Consider the following 19,423-nt stretch of genomic DNA (forward strand, 5'->3'; position numbering starts at 1 on the left):
CCCACCTAGTTTTGTCATTTGCATTTGCATTTGAGCATGCAGAAATCAAATGTATAGTGTGAACAGCTGAGGCCAAGCACTGATCTCTTTGGTACTCCATCTCTTCCCGGAGATGGTCATTGCCTAGAATGTGTCACCTGAGTGTTGTTCGCCACTTATCAGCCCAAGCCTGGATATTGTCCAGATCGTACTACTTTGGGACATACTGTTTCAGTATCTGAGGAGTCATGAATGGTGCTTGACATTCGTGCACTCATCAGCAAACATCCCCACTTTGAGAAAATGAAGACTGCTGAAGGTATGAAACAAAAACAGAAGTTTCTCCAGCAATTTTTGTCCTATGTACTATATTATGAGAATTTCACTGCCATTTCAATGTCATGATTTTTTAATGGCAGCATCTAGTTTTCCCAGTAAAATCCTCATGGGAAATGGTTACCTGGCAGGACAGTTTTATGCATGTTGATAGCTGCAGCATGGACCAAATGCACGTGTGCAGCAGTTCCTCATGCTCTTCCGATTGCTGCCAAGTCTCTCTGTAGAAAAGTGGGTCAGTGCTTACAGACAATGCAAATAGACGTTTCCCCCTTTTCACTACTTGTAGAGTCTATTCTCGATCTGGTTTTTCCAAAGGATAGTATTGGAACCTCTCTTTTGAGGTATGTGTTTATTTATGCCACTTTGTATCGGGGGAATATTTCATGACTAAATGTACAATTCTAGATGTCATTACCTTCCGAACAAGGCCCACTGGATAATGACAGAACGGCTAGTATAAATATCCAGGTAGATGATGCTCTGCAACTGTTGGCTAATAAAATGACAATGGATACAGAGAATGTTTCCTTATGAGGAAGAACAGAATTAGAATACATTAATATGAGATGGCTACCAAGAAATCCAGTAGGGAATTCTGAAGAAATTTCACCCAAACAGTGGTGCACATGAGAAACTCCCTTCCACAGGGAGCTGAAGTGATTAGCAGAGATTCCATTTAAACTAGACCAGCAGTCAAGGGGAAGGAAATAGATGGTTAGATGAGAAAATATGAGGGAGGCTTGAGTGCACTGTACATGCTAGTGTTTATACAAGTTGGGCTGAGTAACTGATTTCTGTGCTATATACCCTTTTAATCCTATAAAGATTTATCATGGCTTTCACTGCCTGTGTTGTATCCCTTTGGATATGAAACCTAAAATTCCATTAGCCTTTTTGATTTCTGTACCTTGTTTGTGATGCTCTTTAATCATGTCCTTGGACCTCTGTTTCTAGCTTTTAAGAATTTGGTTGCTTTTATTCAGTTTATTTGTAATTTTAATGTTTTTCTTCTTGTTTAAACAGGGAATGTCAGAATTTGTGAACTGAAGACACCTTGTGACCTTGTGGTTGGCTTTACAGAACAGGAATTGTACCAGCATTAACAGCCCAAGCTTCATACTGGGATCATGGCTATTGATGTGGATAGTACTTTGAATTATCACATCATCAGTGCCAAAAGACTGATCTTTTTTTGAGAACATCCTTGTCTGAAGCTACATACCAGCTGCCCCCTGCTTGCCTATGCCAATTCGAAAAAAACTTTTGCAACACTAAACAAGATTATAAAACTGACTACCTGAAGCGTGCAAACCACCTCTTGTACATTCGTACTATTTTCAGTCTTTGCTCTTTGCATGAAGGAGAAACAAATCTGGGAAACATGTAATCATCTCAAGTTTGTGCTGTTGATTTTTCCCCACATTTTTTCCTGCTTGAGAACCAGTTTCAAACAATTGCATCATTCTCATTGTTTCCAGGCACTGAATTGCAGTCAGAAAGAGCAGAGGATCTTTGGCCTTCCAAGAGCTTTGTGACTCTGCTTTCTTTGTAGTTTTGTATATACTAGCCTCAATGAAGTGGAAACAATGGAGCTCTTCTATAGTTCAAAGGGAGTCGAATTCTCTTCATTAATCATTTGGCTTTTAAAAATCTTATTTTTACAGTTGTTTATAGCTAATTTTAGGGTTATGAGCGCACAGATGAAGAAAAGACCTATGTTTGTGTCTCTGAATTGCTGCACCATTTGAGGTCTAGTTCAGATTACTACTGGAAGGAATTCAGATTGTGCTTACCAGATTCTGCTTGCCTCCCATAGCCAGTTGGATAATGTGTACTTTTGCATTTTGAAAAAGCCTCGTAAATATCTTGCTCTCTGAGGAGTTACCTGGCCTTTGATCAACATAATGTGATATTGCTCCAATCAGAAATTGAAAAAAGCACGAGTCCGATCCAACTCTGCGTAAGCTTGTGGATTCTGTTTTAAATGCTTGAAATGAGTTTATGTAAAATTGACCCTTTTAAGTCTATAGTGTAAATAACCAGCGCACTTGCATCTTAAATAACTCAGCTTGGTGATGTCACCTCACTGCAGTATACATACATTCTGTAACACTGATTTTTGTATTAATTATTTTTACATTTTTAATGAATTGTGCAGTTTTCAAGTTAAATTCCAGCAACCAGTTTTCACCCTTGTGACCACATCTACCACCACCACACCCCCAAACACGAGAGTAGACCTCTCTCGGTTCACGTTAATCTTTTCAGAGTTGATCATGAAATTAAATTGCAGGAATTTGCTGCTATTTTTCTTGTGGACAGTTTCTATGTGATGCAAGTCTTAAAAGCTTCATCTGTAAAGAAAGTTAGTCTGTTGAAGAATCTCATTGTTTATGAAGTTTGAATATTTTAAATTCTGATCATGCTGAAGTCTCTTCTGGCAATTGAGTTTTGTTTCACTGGTGATGTGATTAGACAAGTCCAATGGGGCGGTGTTGTGCGCTTGCAGTACATATCTCTCACATATGCACTGTGTTCCAAAGTCGAGACCTCTGGCTGTCATAACATGCTGCACTGGTATGATTTCATTTCACATTCGGTCCCTGTAAATATTATTATTTCTACTGTTCCAAACTGATAGTCTGAACAGAATGGTACAATTTATTTGTAAATATGCCTCCTTTTACAAGAGATTCTTCAACCATAATTTCTACATGGGTTTGTTCACAAGGTTGATCACTTCCTTGTGGAAAGCTGATAGCATTTGTTTTTTCTGTTGGTCTTTACATTGGAGGCTTATTTTGATATTGATGTAACAGACCCTATGAAACCTTGTTTTTTTTAAAAAAAAAAAATTGTGCTGTTTACAGTAACATTTTCTAGTAGAATGTTAAGTTACAGAGACTCAGTTATGTTATCTAATGGATTAATCTTTTTACAAATAAAGTAATCAGTGTCTCCTATGATTTTTTTTTACTGCCGGTGTGTGTGAGATCTAGTATAACAAATCATGTAATAACAAATTTGCCAAATCGGTGGTGATAAGGGAATGGAGCCAGGATGATCACTGGAGAAACAAGTGTGTTTTTAAAAGTCTTCCCTGGTACTAAAGTGTGGGGTGACCTATTGTATAACTTGCTACAAATAATAGGACAATTCAAACTAGCAATTCAACACAATCTCCTTGTGCTTTCCTAGATCAGCAAAAGACTGACAGGAAATCATGTTGTAATTTCCATGTATTTAACTCTACTCATTTACATTTATCTTCAGTGTTCTTCATGTGATACCAAACTGCAGAAAGTTTTCACCTTTTTGATACTCAACCTACTGTCCTTTCTTTTAAGCCAAACCACACCTGTCAGTTCAATTTGAAGAACACTTGAAATTACACACTCTCCAGCCAGTAGTCTGGTTCACTGAAGGTTTGGTAGGTGGCCTAAATCCACAGCCACAGATTAGAGATAAAACTACTTCTAAATGCCTCCCTGTGAAGCTGTAGAGGTTGAAATGAAATGTAGCAGAAGTGCTGTGCAGTGCCTATTTTTTGTTTTCTTGAAGGATTTAGAATTTGCCTGCTGCTTCAAAAAATGGCAGCCTGCCTATAACTGTAATGGAATATAACCTTCAGAGAGGAATTTGAAGAGTTCTGCCAAAAACCAACTCCTGCATTCATCCCTTTTCTTGGAGATAGAGAGCCTCATTTTGTGAAGTCTGTTCTAATTGTCTCACTTTGGGTGTTTCTTGATCCAAAGCAAAGCCTGAGGAGGTGTGATATATTTTTTTACATTTCGTTGCAAGGCAGCAACTTAGGCTGTAATTAGTACAAGCTGAAATTTTTAGAGACCACTGATTTATGCTTAGCCAGCATAATTTTCTTTAAAGAAACAAAAGTTGCCTGTAGCACACTATTCCCTGATGTTTTGGTCATGTGACTGTAATATCATATTAAAAATCTACATTAAGTGCCCTTTTACTCTCTCGCCAGTAGCCAGGACCCCAAAAAGTACTTCCAAGTCAAGTGATTTAATTGTCTTTTTGACTAATTTACCAAAATGTAGAATAACTCAGATCCACAGCACAGGAAAAAAAGCCCTTGAGCATGTTGTCTGAACTAAACCTCCTGCACGTTCTATGTGACTGAATGAATACTACTAAAATATGGTCCCCACCTATACCACTCTTTCAGGGCACTGAGTTTCAAATAAAATAGATCAATGATGTCCTCTGGTTATTTGTCTGTCTATTGAGGGAAAACATTTCTTCATATCAACCCTCTCTATGCCCCTCCATAATTTTGTAAACAATTAAGATTTGTGTCACCATTCTCTAAAGAAAACAACCTCTGTTTATCTAGTCTCACAGCTGCAATGTTCCAGCCCAGGCAACATCCTATTAGCATCCCCGTTCCTAGGTATTGACCAGAATGGCAGACATTACTCCAGCTATGGGCTTAATATTATATACAGCTCTGTCACGACCTTCCTGCTATTGTATTCGGTGCTTCAACTGCTGAAGGCAAATATCTTCTGCCTCCTTAACCACTTGTTCTGTTCCCATCCTTGTACTTGTCAGGATAGATTCATTGGCAAATGATTACAGATTGTTCTGCCCCTCCTGTCCATATCATCCTGTATTTTAAGGCTTTATTCCTGAGGACTTACCTCATCAATTTGTCATCTGTGAGCTCAGACTAAATTGCCTATATTCAGGTCTGATCATTTAATGTAAACAACAATGATATGGCATGGTGACTCACTGGTTAGCATTGCTACCTCTCAGTATTAAGCACCCAGGTTTAATATTCTGTACATACTCCATGCATTCTCCCCATTTCTGCATGGGTTTCCTGTGGGTGCAAAGACTGTGCAAGATGAGCAGGTTAGGTGGATTGGCCATGCGAAATTTCCGTGTGGTTTCCGGGCATGTGTAGGTTGGATGGGATGGGGTGGGTTTGGGTGAGATGCTATTTGGAGGGTCAGTGTGGACTTGATGGGCTGAATGGTCTGCTTCTTCACTGTAAAGGATTCTATTCTACTCTTAACAGTATGCCACTGAACACAGGCTTCCACTCATTAAATCAACCTTCAACTGTCACCCTGTGGTTCTTGCTAAGTCAATTCTGAAAATTGCCCTAGATCCCATGGGTTCTTACCATCTTGATCAACTTCCCATTTGAGACCTTGTCAAAGCCTTACTCAAGTTCATGCAGACTACGTGTGCTACACTATACTCATCCACACACCGAAGTCACTGGTTTGGGAAAAATGCAATCATACTTAAGAGAATTCCACCATCACCCTGACAAAGCCGTGCCAACTACCTTGATTAATCCTTGCCATTTTTTTTAAAATGGAGATTAATTTTGTCTGAGAATTTTTCCAATAGTTTCCCTTCCACTGTTGAGACTGACTGGCCTATAATTCTCTAGTTTACCCCTACCACCATTATTGACTAACAGTACCACGTTTAGTTGTTCTGTCTCCTGGCACCTCTCCTGTAGCCAGAGAGGATTTCCAAATCGTATGTCTGGCCGCTGCAATCTCCTCGCTTGCGTTCCATAGCAGATTGGTACAAATCCTATCTGGGCTTGGACTTGAATAAATTCAAGACTGCTAAAATGACTAACACCACCTCTCCCTCTCTGCCCCCTCTCAATTACCATTTTATTCCAAGTATATTACTGTCCCCTCTACAAATTTCTATACCTTCACTGTTTTTCTCCAACATTAATACAGATGCAAAAACTCATTTTTAAACCTCTCGACTTCTGGGAGCATTGACAATTTGCCATATGATTCCTGCTCTCTTTCTGGCTTCTTCCCCTCCCCACCCCGCCATGTTATTCTGTTGCCCATATCATACTTAATGCTAAGATTGTCTTTTTACTTACCAGTACTTTTCACCTTCATTATTTTAACCCCCTGCACTTGTATATCTCTACAGCTTTTGGTGTTCTGAGACCTGGCTATCGACAAAAGTTTCCCTTGTTTATACGTTCATGTAGAATCATCCATATCTAGGGTTCTCTGCAATTTTGACTTCACTCTTCACCTTTGGCCATGCAATTTTTTTTTTTTTTTTTTTGAAAGACTGCCACTGCTCCACCATAGATTTTCTCCAAGGAGGAATTCAGTTCACTTTGGCTAGATCCTGCCTTAGTATCTTTAAAATCTGCCTTCCCCACCAATTCAAAACCTTTGAGTTTCTGGTTTACTATTGTCATACAACACAAAACACAACCCCTTTTCCATGACTACTATAGGTTATGGTCACTACCATTGAAATGCTGTCCTACTGATACTTTTACCACATGCCTGGCTTCATTTCTGAAAACTGTTCCATCTCTTGTAGGACTTGCTAAATACTGGCTTAAAAATCTCCACTGGATACACCTTAGGATTTCAACCCTTCTAAGCTTTTCAGTTTGTCTATCCCAGTTAATAGGGGATTTCAATTTCCCAAATATTAGTTTTAGATTTTGGAAATTGCATAAATGTGTTCTATCTTGTCCAGACTGGGGTCTACTGTACACTTTCCCAACAATTTATGTTCCCTTATTTTTGGTTTTGTGTTGCACCTGTATGCCCTCAGTTGAGGAGCCTTGTAAAGATGGAAGGCTTCCGTTGTTTTTATGGTAGTTATTGACTTTGATCAATATTACAACACTACCTCCTTTTACACTCCTAGAATCTTAGAGATTGCAATATCTATATAGTAGGGCTTTTGTGGTGCAATGGTACTATCCCTATCTCTGGGCCAGAAAGTCCAGTTCAAGTCCTACCTGCTCCTGATGTGTTACATGTCTGAATAGGTTGATTTTTTTTTTAGAAAAACAACAACCCTGGCCTGTTGGACTGTTTAGCCCTACCCCCTCCTTTAACGAACTCTCCATGATGCAATGATGTCTCATCCTTTTGATAATTAGCACCGTCAACTCATCTGCCTTACTGTTAAGGCTACTTGCATTAAAATAAATGCGATCCAACCTGGCCCAGCTCCTTAACTTAACTATATAGACTCCACCTGAAAGTCTGATTTGATGTTTCTTCTACAGGCATGGGGGATTCCTCGAACAATTGTACATCCCCTATGGCAGCGATTGGGATAAATGCCCATAGCAAAGACTATAGGATATAGAAGCAGAACTAGGCTGTTTAGCTCAAGACTACTCCACCATTTGATTTATGGTGTATGTTTGTCACACCTGTTGTCCTGCTTTCTTCCTGTAACTTTTTTTGATCTCTTTTACTACTCTGGACCCTATCTGTTTTAAATACACTCAATGACTTGGCCTCCATAGCCTTCTATGACAATGAATTCCACAGATTCACCACTCTCTGCCTGAACAGATTCTTCCTCATCTCAGTTCTAAAAGGATCATTTAATGACTCAAGACTGCTGACTATTCTAAATGCAGTCTAACCAGAGCCTTATACAGCCTCTGCAGTACATCTCTGCTCTTGGATTCTAGTCCTCCTGAAATGAATGTTAACGTTGCATTTGACTTCCTAACTGCCAACTAAAACTGCTTCTTAATTTTGAGCGTCTTGAACTAGGACTCCCTAGTCCCATTGTGCATCAGATTTCTGAATTTGTTACACATATAGGAAGTGGTCTACATCTATATTCTTACTACCAAAGGACAATGTCACATTTTCCCACTTAGTGTTCCATCGTCTAGCATGTCCAAGTCCTTCTACAGCCTCAACTACCTGTTCCTCTACTTTTGTCATCTGCAAACTTAGCAACAATGCCCTCATTCCTTCATCCAGATTGTTTATTTATCAACAGTGAATTGTTGTGGTCCTAACATGGATTCCTGACCATCCTCCATGGATGTTGGTTTCTTTCATGGTTCAGGTACAACCTGTTTGACTCGTATAGATTCCACCTTCTCCAGAATAAACCAGTGATGCAAGAAACTAAAGCCCACCTTCCTACACATTCACCCACTATCTGCCAATTCCTATACACAGTAGCACTGGGAGTAATCCAGAGATTATAACCTTAAGTCTTTCATTTTGCTATGCTACCTAGCTCCCTAAATTCTTGTTGCAAGACCCCATTCCTCTACCTATGTCATTGGTATCAATGACAGAACCATAACCTCTGCTCTTCCCCTTCAGCATACCCTGTAGCTGTTCAGCGACATCCTTGATCCTGTCCCTGGAAGGCAACATCTGCAGTCAGAAATGCATGTCTGTACCCCTCACTATTGAGTTACCTACCACAATTGTTCCCTTCAATCTGCTTTCCCCACCTGGTGTAGCTGGTCTCTAACTGCACTACTTGGAAGAAACATCACACTTATTGTTTTCTGACACAGTGCTAATCTGTACAAGTACTAATCAACTCACTGCTTTGTACTGATGTCACTTTCAGCAACCATGTCAAATTCTGCTGCGGTTCAGGTGCTTTTCCACTTACTCTCTTACCAGGTTTTTACCAAGAAGCCTGTCCTCACTGCTGCCTGTTAACACTGTTTCTGCTCCAACTGGCTCTTCCTCAAATGCAAGTAGCCTGAGGACTGGCCATATGATTATTTTCTAATATCCCACTGGGAGATAGCAGACTTCAGTGATGTGACCTTGCTGCACGCTCCCAGTCCTGTTCAGTCTTCAAGCATGAACTGCAAATGACCACTGCTCCTAGTTTCTCAGGACACCTCTCCTCTCTATTTTATTTGTTTGTAGTCCTATGATTAGCTCCCTAGTGCTAACACTTGATTATTTTAAGATCATTGTCCCCACTACTCATTCCTACATCACCCCCCACCAGCCTCATTTTTTGTTCTAAATGATGGACGTTGATTAATTGTACCTGCTGAATGGTTCCAATCTAGTGTATTGTCTGATACCAAGCCCCATAGCCCTGGGCCGCAGTACTTAAAGAACCATTGGCACTAGGCCTGTTATATAAAACACACCCCATAGAAGCTGGTTACAGATTTTACAAATTTAAGCACAGGTGAATATTTGGTCTCCTACATTGCAGAAACTAAGTGTAGACTGGGTGTCCACTTTATAGAGCACTCAATGTTCTGTCCACAAAAAAGACCAAGCTTCCAGTTGCCTGCCTCTTCAACACACTGCTGTATTCCCTGGCCAACAGGCTTGCTGCAGTGCTTCAGCACAAGCTGAAAGACCTCATTTTCTGCTTTACAACCTTCTGGACTCACAATTGACTCCAATTTTAGGACTTCAGACACCACCTCCCATGTCCTTACCCCAACCCAACCCACCAGGCTTTGTTGTCACATGGTCTACTATTACACAGTCCATTATTAGCCACTAACTGTTCCATTAGTATCCACTCCATCTGCTCAACTGCTCTTCTCTCTGGGCTCTCTCCACCTATTGTTTTACTCTTTATCCTTTATCCCTTCACCTCCACTCTATCTTCTGCCAAAAAAAATGCAAACATTGTCCTAGCTACCAGTTCTGAAGAAAGGTCCCTGGACCCAAAATATTAACTGAATTCTCGCCACAGAAACTGCCAGACCTGCTCAGTTTCAAGATATTTCTTTGTTTCCGGTTTCTCGTATCTGCAGTTCTTTTGGGTTTTTAAATAATATTTGTAATGCCTTTTCTACAGTCTCCCCGAACTCTATTCTATTTAGTTCTGTTGCTGCTGGCCTATTCAGATAAATAGACTGAACCACTATCTACTGGTTGCTTCCTCCAATGCTTTTATTACTGCCAGAACCTACCTACTGTGTTCCTAATAAGATGTAAATAATACTGATGTTCATTATTTTTTTGAACAGCAAAATAGAAATGATTTGGTATGTCTCAATTTGGCTCCCTTTAGTCCTTAGCAATCAGCACATTCTAGAAGTGCCAAGTTCACATGTTAAAAGTGGGGCAGAATCTTATTTGCTTTGAATTGACTTGGTTTATTAGGAAGGCATTACCTTGAATGCCTGTATAGTTTTTTTTTTAAAGAAGTACAGGTAACTACCTGCCCTGGGAACTTAAACAAAATTATGCAGACTTGTGTAAACACCTTTCTCCCCATTTATATTTTTTTAAGAAACAGCATTAATCACACCTTGCATTTGCTTATTCACACCTTTTTATAATCTACAGTCAAGATGCTGAGCATTCATAACATTAACAGTGCAGTGCATTTATGTAACTTTACAAACAACAGCAGTTGTCACTGACAGCAAGCTTGGGCATGGATCAAATTGAGATATTTGACCTCATTAGGTACGACTTTAAATTTGGCACCAATTACCCAAACAAGAAAATAGCTTTAAAAAAATATCACTTTCACTCAGTGCCAGGTCTTGAGGGTATTGTTTAAATAGTCTTTCCTCAATCAGGAGGAGCTGAGGAGGCTCCCTTACTAGGCCTACAACTTCTTCATAGAATAGTCTGTAAACATTAAATCCACAGCTTATCTTTCTTGAAGTGCAGCCATAATTACATACACGGACCTGGCACAGCAAGGTCACTGTGACAGCAGATTACTATTTAAAGGAAGACTATTGACCCAATCATGCAGCATATGGAACTCCATACCAGCCCATCCCTAATCTTGCAATCACAAGCTTTATTCATCCCCTCATCATTGACATAAAGAACTCAAAGACTTTGGGTGAATCAGCAAGTCTTCACTGCAATGACTTATTGACATGAAATAATGTGCCTTTAGGGAGCACAGCAAAGTTTTTGTGAAAAGCTTCTCAGAAGATCTCCCCTCGGTTCATCCTAACTTTTATATATAAAAGTCAAGGGTTGGAAATAAAGACAATCGCTCATTGTGGCATGATTGGTGTTTGCGTATCCTAAGCAAGTGGTTTTTTAAAGGTACCCCAAGCATGGAAGCAACGTGTGAAATTATGGGGCTCATTCCCTTTCCGGACCAGCCGTAGTTTGCGTGGGTGCTCACTGTCTTTGGCTCTCATGTGTTGGATGTAAACCTAAAAAGCAAAGAAATAAAACTCCAAATTAACAAGTAAATTAGACGTCATCCAGTAATTAGATACATCTTAAAGGGGAGCAATTGTGGATGTTGATTCTAGATTGAATAGTAAACGTCTACAAAAAGGGGCATTAGAAGAAATTCAGGGCTAGTGTGCCTAACTACCTAGACTTTCTAGTTTTGCCCTTCTGCTACCTACCCTAAAATAGGTTAGTTGACTTTTTTCACCCCAATAAGCTGTACCCTCAGTACTTAAAACCATCCAACGTAGTATACAAGGGAACTGTTTATGACAGGCTGGATAGATCACCAACTTTTCCTTTTTGTTATTTTTTCAAAAAGTTTGATATTTACCTGGCAAGCTTTAAGGCTCAATTTGATCTCCACCTGACTGGTCTGTGTTCCTACCCACATGTAAACCTGGAAAAAAAAACATGTTCACATAATTACTGAGGAAGGAAACTGTAATTAGATACAGCAAGCAGTTCCAGCTTGTTTCTTATTCTGACCTGAACATTTCAGAACAATATTGTAGGCATGACCTATAGTGAGTTAAAGCAATTTTAACCTATTCAAGCACGATGGTAACAGCAAGACCATTCTTGCTGACAAGTTTACTTTCTAACATGGTTTGAAGCAACACCATTAACTGACAATAGCACAGCCGCTTAGGGCATGAACAAAAAACTGTATGTGAGACTCCCTCCGAGTATATATTTACTTAATGACTTTATAATTCAGCTCAGCTTCACAAAATATTTAAATTTATACACGAATATAGAAATTTTGATTTCTATGTTTGAATAAATTAATGAACTACTTGCACCTTTACTGACCATATCTGCTGTGTGGCTGAGTCAGTGACCAGTGGGTCAGCAAGTGTTCAGCACTGCTACCTCATAGGGACCCAGGTTCAAATCCGGCCCTGGGTGATCAGTTTGCATGTTCTTCCCCATGTCTGCATGTGTTTCCGCAAGGTGCTCTGGTTCCAGCCCACAGTTCCAAAACGTGCAGGTAAAGTTGATTAGCTATCCTAAATTGCCCTGCAGTATTTGGGGGATGTGCAGGCTAGATGGCTTAACTATGGTAAATGGGGGGATTGGTGCAGACTTGATGGACCAAATGGCCTCTATCTGCAATGTAAGGGTTCTACAATACTATGGAGTATTACAGTATTGACACCTTGGAATTAAAGTGTGTATGCTGTTCCTGAAGATCCATGGCCAAGAATAGATGGGTGACTTTTGGAATTTGCCTCTGTGGCTCAAAATAGGGATGCCACAGCTCTATGCAGGGCTGTGTCCCACATAAAAGGAGGTTGCCTCCAGGTTCAACTCTTAGTAAACTACCCACACTTGGTCAAGATGGCTGATGCCCACTTCATGGCTACAGTTGGGGTGTCTCAGTCTCAACCTCAAATGTAGTGCACCAGCTTCAAATTCCAGTGTTTAGTACCACTGTCCTGCTTTGCCTGCCACAGTTTTTCTGTTGTAAGCACTAACCTCTTTTCCATTGTCAAGCAGCATGATGTCATCATCTGCAAGATCATCCTGACAGAAGTCTGAGCACTTCTCAGACACAGAGAAATATCCCTTCTCATTGGAACACCTTTATTTTTTAAAAAAAAAGGATAAATAATACATTACATTAGTAAATAACTGCTTTGGAACTCCACCTAGAAATCAAGTTTGTGTTTCTCAAACTGGAGTCAGTCTTCACAATGGCTACACCATAGTTGAATGTTTAACTGCTAAAATTAGACTTGGTGTGAGCCAGAGGGAAGCATAACTGCCACTCGTGCAGCACTTGAGTGCCTATGGAGAGTGTAGGTAGAGCATCAGAGACCAGGTTATCAAGGCTAGTTTTGAGAGTTACGTAGGCTGAGCTAAAATAAGCTTCCAGTAATTAAATTAAAAGAGCACCAACCTACAGGTTTGCACAAGTATAGAAGCATTCTAGTGTTATAATTTAGTTGGGGATAGGCAGAATCAGACAAAATAATTTGAAAAGGATTCCTTCAATTTATAAAAAAAAAAAATGACCAACCCAAACTCTACTAACCTGAAAATATATTTTCAATTATCAAGCACAGCACCATATCATACAGTATATGGCCAATCTAAAGTAAACATACAGGTACACAAACCATTATTCTACATGTTCCAATCTGCCCCACATACCTAAAAAGTCTTGAGTGCTTCATGTATTCTGCATCTTCATCATATTGCTTCTCTCCACCTATTCCAACCCAGAAGAAGTTCTCAGGTTCCTCTCCCTCATTTATCACCTAAAATAACACATCAGATTACCTGTAGGCAGTGGCCAGTGATAGAATATGTAGCTTCCAGAACAGCAGTGGAAGGTGAGTGCAGAAAACTGTACAGCCATAAATCAGCTGCAGCAACTACAGTGCAAATTCTGTATTGGCCTCAGACTAGGATGTCACACTGTCCCAGCTCAGGGCATTACGTGTTGTTTAAAACTTAGCCCTACAGTACAGTACGTGGAAAAATATTGTGCTAGATTTCTTGTTCCATGAAAACAGGATCTCTAAACAGTAATTACTTGCTTACTGCAAAAGTCCATTTTGCCCACCCCCAACTATGATGGTCCCTGATAATGGGGGCAGTCAGCCAGCTCTAGGTTTTTTTTTTAAAACTTTTAATAAAGTAAAATTAATAACTTGTTTCTCAAACTTCATTCGAGTTGTCAAGTATACACTTGAAAAAGATCCACAGTGATTGGAATTAATGGTTTGGCCCCTCTCTGAACTAAAAAAAAGTGTTTGTTCCAAAACAATTTAGACTACACTGGACCAACTGACAGCCTGCTGCCATCTAGGGTCCTATGCAATCCATCACCAGGACTTCAAATACACAGATGACTGGAAGATTCTGCAATTAGACACTGCTTCAATCCAACTAAATAACTTATCACCAAATATGGGAAAGAAATTACCTCACGTTAGAGTGGCCGCAAGCTGTGCAAATGTGAGTTGTATTATTCACTTGGGGGCCTTCACAGAAAGCAGTGACAAGTCTGCTCCAGGGTTACAGGGAGAGAGACTGCAGGAGTGTCAGACAGGTGCAGGGAAAATAAGCTTAGAGTTAGGGAGACAGTCAAGGGACTAGACAAGAAACCTCATTTCCCCTGCAGGCACTGACCCAAAAGCATTGTGGGTCGACCCAGAGCAGGTGAACTGCAGCTGTTCGAGAAGGCAGCTCACCATCACCTACTGAAAAGCAACTAGAGAGGGGCAATAAACACTGATCAGCCAGCAATGCCCATGTCCTCTAAGTCAATTTTAAAAAAAAAAAAGAGGTACCAAAAGTCCTAGGTTCAAGAAAAGAGACTGGAGCGAGGAGAATAAAAAATGTCCTTAACAAGCCATCACCCACCCAGCTGTGAAAAGTTAAGGAGAACAACATGATGCAACACACATTTGCATTTGCACTTGCACCATAGGCTCAAGAAAAATGACTTCTGGTCTCATTTTCATCTCACCATAACCGTTAATTGCATCAAAAAACAAAAGAAATGACTTTTCAAATCGGAAAATAAAGGAGTAAATCAAGTTTTCTAGTTCTTCTGATTTGGAAGTCTCAACAATTGGTTACCTGTTTGCTGTATGTTTCGTCAAACATATTATTCATGATATCTTCAGCAAGTTTGGCCTCATCTGGGTCTGCTGCACGTCCGACCCAGGTGTAGACAATTCCTTGATTATCAATACTCTCAAAAGGCACCTAAGGGAGCAGAATAGTTAGCAAACAAGCATGCAAACTTGTACAGACAAACCTTTAACCTCAGACCCTTAAAAACAAGTTTTAATCACATACATTTTCCAGCAGGAGTTACCAAGAAATGAAAACATGAACCTGACTCTAATCTGGTAATGGAGGATAACATATATCCCAACTACAGTTCAGCTGAAATCAACTGCACCTAGCAGAACTACCTTTAGAAATTTATTATTTAAATTTTAGTACAAATCCACATAAAACCTTCTGACACCTGTCAAGAGTAAGGATTCCTCTGGTGTGATAACATGACAGCAACCACACACACACCGAGATTGACGGACACTCGACATAAAAATGCAGATTCTATGGATTTATACTCGACTCCATTTCCTTTCATTTTTATCAGAGTGAGCTTTTTTCATAGATTTATTATTCAGCATCCTATTCTTCTGTTCCATTCAACATTTTCTCTCCCTTTTGGTCCTTGGAGCTGTCTTAGCCACCCTGATGAGTATTCATCAGCTGTGTATTGACATTTACAGAGTTAAGCTAGCACTTGGACTTGTCGATCTTTGTATATCTCGGTTATCCTTGTGGTTTCCCAATCTTGAAACCATTACTCTCTTCTTTACTTGCCTCATCTCTTTTACTTCCTCTAAATCATCAGATTGCTTATTTGACATCCAGTTTTAATAAGGATAAAATTACATTGTCTTTGGTTCCCACTCCAAATTCTGTTAACTAGTTCTAATGTTGACTAATCTATCCATCTCTTTGCCAACTGTCTGAAACAAACTTGGACTGTTTACAGCAGGGTGCTAGTTTTGACTTTGGGATAGGTTTCCTGAGCTATCACCAAGTATTTCCAACTATGATAGTCCCGGATAATGGAGGCAGTTAGCCAGGTTCTGAAGAAGGGTCCTGACCCGACACGTCAACTTTCCTGCTCCTCTGATGCTGCCTGGCCTGCTGTGTTCCTCAACCTCCACACTTCTCCGACTCCAGCATTGGCAGTTCTTAATATCTCCTTGAGAAAATTGTATTCTGATTCTAATGCATTATAGGCTACACTCAGCGTTTACCTTCCACAGACTTGACAACTGCCCATGTCCTTAATCGCACGGTCTTATTCTCTGTAGGCTGCACGAACATACAGCCATGCAACAACCCAGAAGCTAACAGGAGGTTGCTCACAAGTTGTCTTATGATACCTGTGCTTCTCTAATTTTGTCATCTTTACAAGCCCGATTGTAATTGTTCAAGCATCAGTGACCAGATCTTCAGCTGTCAAGACCATGAGCTCTTAAGTTTCTCCCCAAAGTTCTTTTAACCATTTATCCCAATATCTTGCAACTTCGTAAAATTTTGTCTTCTACAGGTTCAAGTGACTTAGGTTACTTTGTTTCTTTAAAGGAGCTATATAAACAAAGATTATTAGCCAGCAGCTACACCATACACACAAAGATCCAATACAATTTAACTTTTAGTTTGTTCGTAATACTTGAGCATTACCTTGAGGATGTAACAAAACTCAGAGTTCAACATACTGGAATCTGTGTTGATCTGGATACACCTGCAAGTAACAGATTATTTTAAAAATATAGGATGTCTACATTATCTTTGTCTGTGCATCACCACCCAACTTTAAACGTAACAATAAGGTAATTGCACAACTTGCTCCTGGTACTTTTGCCGGACATACCTCAAGTAAAAAATTAGATAAGTTACAATTTTTTAAATTTCGCACTAACTATAGCTACAAGAGCAGGCCACAGGCTGGGAGCTGGATTAGTGACTCATCTCCTGACCCTCAAACTCTCTTGATATTCTAATGCAGAAATCAAAAATATGATTGAACAGTCCCTGCTTACTGGGATGAAGCAGCAACAACAAAAGCAGTAACAACAGTTAAGAACCATTCAAAACAGAACATTTTGCAGAATAAAGTAGCAGGGGGCACCAAACTCCAACCTCTGAGGAACACAGGAACAGTAGTAGGCCATTCAGCTCATCAACCCTGCCTCACCATTCGATATGATCATGGCTGGTCAAACATTTCAATACCTTTTACTCACCCCATCCCCTACATACCGCTAGTGATCAGAAATCTATCCATCTCTACCTTAAGCTCTCATAGAGAATTTCAAAAGTTCACCACACAGAGTAAACAAATTTCTTGTCATCTCAGACCTATAGTCACACAGCACGGGAACAGACCCTTTGGTCCAACTCATCCATGCCAATCAAATTTCCCAAACTAAACTAGTCCCACTTGCCTGCGTTTGGCCCATATCCCTCTAATCTTTTCCTAATCGTGACCCATTCCCTCTCTCCTGTACACTTACAAATCCCTACACATGCCATCCAATGCTCTGCCTCACAGATGCGAGCTGTGGCTATCACATTGCAAGTTCCGAAACACTGAGCTCAAGCTTTTGCAGCCAACGACAGTTCCTGCAGGAACAAAAACAAAGTTGCTGGAAAAGCTCAGCAGGTCTGGCAGCATCTGTGGAGGAGAAAACAGAGTTGAAGTTTCGGATCCGGTGACCCTTCCTCAGAACTGATGGTGGCTGGGAAAATGTCAGTTTATATGCAGAAAACAGGGAGGTGGGTGGGGTAGGGATTAAACAATAGGATAGAGCCCAAAGAGAGAGAAAGACAGTTGGACAGACAAAGGAGTTGCTAATGATCAGGATGGGAGGGTGAGTAGTTGTTAATGGGGACTGTTAGTGACTAACAACAGGGGGTGTGTGCGCAGGACAGTTCCTGCAGATTTGCTTGTCTGAGATATGTAGCAAATCTATGTCTTTACACATACACTGCAGGATGTACACTCCACTTGGCCTTTCTGAGTTGTCACTCATAACCAAAAACTACTTGTCATGCTTAGAATAAGTATGGACTTTCTCTTTTGAGAAATTGTTGAATTTTCATAGTGAAAAACGTCTACAGACTTAAAAACAAACTCTATACCCAACTTTGTACATTAAATACTGGAAACACTGACCAAACTTGCTTACCAATCATCTACTTTCTCTGCACCCTTTCCGTTGTTGGTCTCAGGCCTCTTGATTGGCACCTTATTTTCTTTCCTGCTTACTTCTTGTTCTGGAGGCTTTATTTCTCGGAGTAAAACACTACGTATTCCCTCTGCCCAGAATTCCCTCATTGACCCAAAAATTCCCAGTTACTCACTATCTCCATGTCACTCTGGCAGAGGGTCCTTCACCCTGACCCTGTGCTTTGAACAAGACTTTCTTATACACAGAGCTTGGATGAGTCATTTGTTATTCTTAACTTCCTGATAGAGTAATTGACACGTAATTCAGGTAAGGAATTTCATGTTTGATAGATAACTGCTCCTAACAAGCAATCGTCTGTTTAACTACACTATTTTAACTTCCTTTAAATGTTATTTGTTGTAGGTTGGATTCTGACTTTTACTTTATAATTAAACTAGCAAGTGATTTACCAGCAAATTCCCATGTTGACCTAAATTTCCAGTTACTCACTCTGTCTCAGTCTCCTCTACCAGCGTGCGGCCACAGTGTTTTACAACCTAGTATATGTACTGCACTAAGTCACAATGTTTGCTTCACCAGAACTTATCTCCCTGTGATCTTGATCATTAAAAGAGGAGAAACAGGTGCATAGAAAACTAATCAACATTCAGTTCTACAACAAATCACAAAAAAATCCAGATCCATCAGATATCTATCATTGTTTTTTCCTTGTCACCGAGTTAATTTATGAAATTATACACCTAACACTTGTTGGAAGTACCTTCACCACATGGACTGCAGCAACTGGAGGAGGAGATAATCTCACAAGCATCCCAGAAACAAGTAATGAGATAACCTGGGTATCAGTTAGTCACTTATCCATCTGAGCAGAGCTGGAGTAATGTGAGGAGATTAAAGGGGAAAGGAACGATGTTATATCAACGTTGGGTTTGCAAAGCCTCACCTGGAGCAGAGGGCACTGCCGTTGGTGCGGATGTGGTAGAGGCTGGGTTGCAGACCGTTCTCTGGGGCCTTTCTCTTCCCTTTGTGAATAATGAATTTCCTTTTGAAATGAGAAAGGAACTTCAGGTTCTCCTGCTGCTGGGTCATCCGCACCACCTGACAGACAAAAATTAATCCATCTCATTTAATTTCTCTTTACTCCCTTGCATTTTCAAGCTCCTACACAACATTCCCACTACATACCGGCATGGTTCCAGCAGCAACACGTCGGACTCTGGTCCTTCTTTTCTTCAGATCTTGAAATAAGGCAGGAGGGTGGGCACAATACTTTAACTGAAGCCATATAGCTACATACAAACTTATAGTTATCATTGTTTCAGAGATAGTAGGAACTGCAGATGCTGGAGAATCTGAGATAACAAGGTGTAGAGCTGGATGAACACAGCAGGCCAAGCAGCATCAGAG

The 19,423-nt window shown here is 40.2% G+C and overlaps 2 protein-coding genes across 4 annotated transcripts in view; one reads left to right on the plus strand and one right to left on the minus strand.

Annotated features, from left to right (window-relative positions):
* The window catches only part of llgl1 (LLGL scribble cell polarity complex component 1), a 105,103-nt gene extending 101,822 nt beyond the window's left edge, over positions 1–3,281 (plus strand). For both annotated transcript variants that reach the window (XM_048609305.1, XM_048609304.1), the window contains exon 23: positions 1,342–3,281. In XM_048609305.1, coding sequence (XP_048465262.1) covers positions 1,342–1,360 — 19 coding nt within the window. In that variant the 3' untranslated portion in view covers positions 1,361–3,281. The remainder of the gene's footprint in view (positions 1–1,341) is intronic.
* A 7,096-nt stretch (positions 3,282–10,377) lies between these two features.
* flii (FLII actin remodeling protein) overlaps positions 10,378–19,423 on the minus strand; it is a 68,282-nt gene continuing 59,236 nt past the window's right edge. For both annotated transcript variants that reach the window (XM_048609303.1, XM_048609302.1), the window contains exons 24-30: positions 18,960–19,114; positions 16,506–16,566; positions 14,868–14,996; positions 13,431–13,537; positions 12,753–12,858; positions 11,605–11,670; positions 10,378–11,248 (exon numbers count right to left, since the gene is read on the minus strand). In XM_048609303.1, the coding sequence (XP_048465260.1) occupies positions 11,114–11,248; positions 11,605–11,670; positions 12,753–12,858; positions 13,431–13,537; positions 14,868–14,996; positions 16,506–16,566; positions 18,960–19,114 (759 nt within the window). In that variant the 3' untranslated portion in view covers positions 10,378–11,113. The remainder of the gene's footprint in view (positions 11,249–11,604; positions 11,671–12,752; positions 12,859–13,430; positions 13,538–14,867; positions 14,997–16,505; positions 16,567–18,959; positions 19,115–19,423) is intronic.

The sequence above is a fragment of the Rhincodon typus genome, chromosome 21, assembly GCF_021869965.1.
Source record: "Rhincodon typus isolate 14 chromosome 21, sRhiTyp1.1, whole genome shotgun sequence".
Classification (NCBI taxonomy): Eukaryota; Metazoa; Chordata; class Chondrichthyes; order Orectolobiformes; family Rhincodontidae; genus Rhincodon; species Rhincodon typus.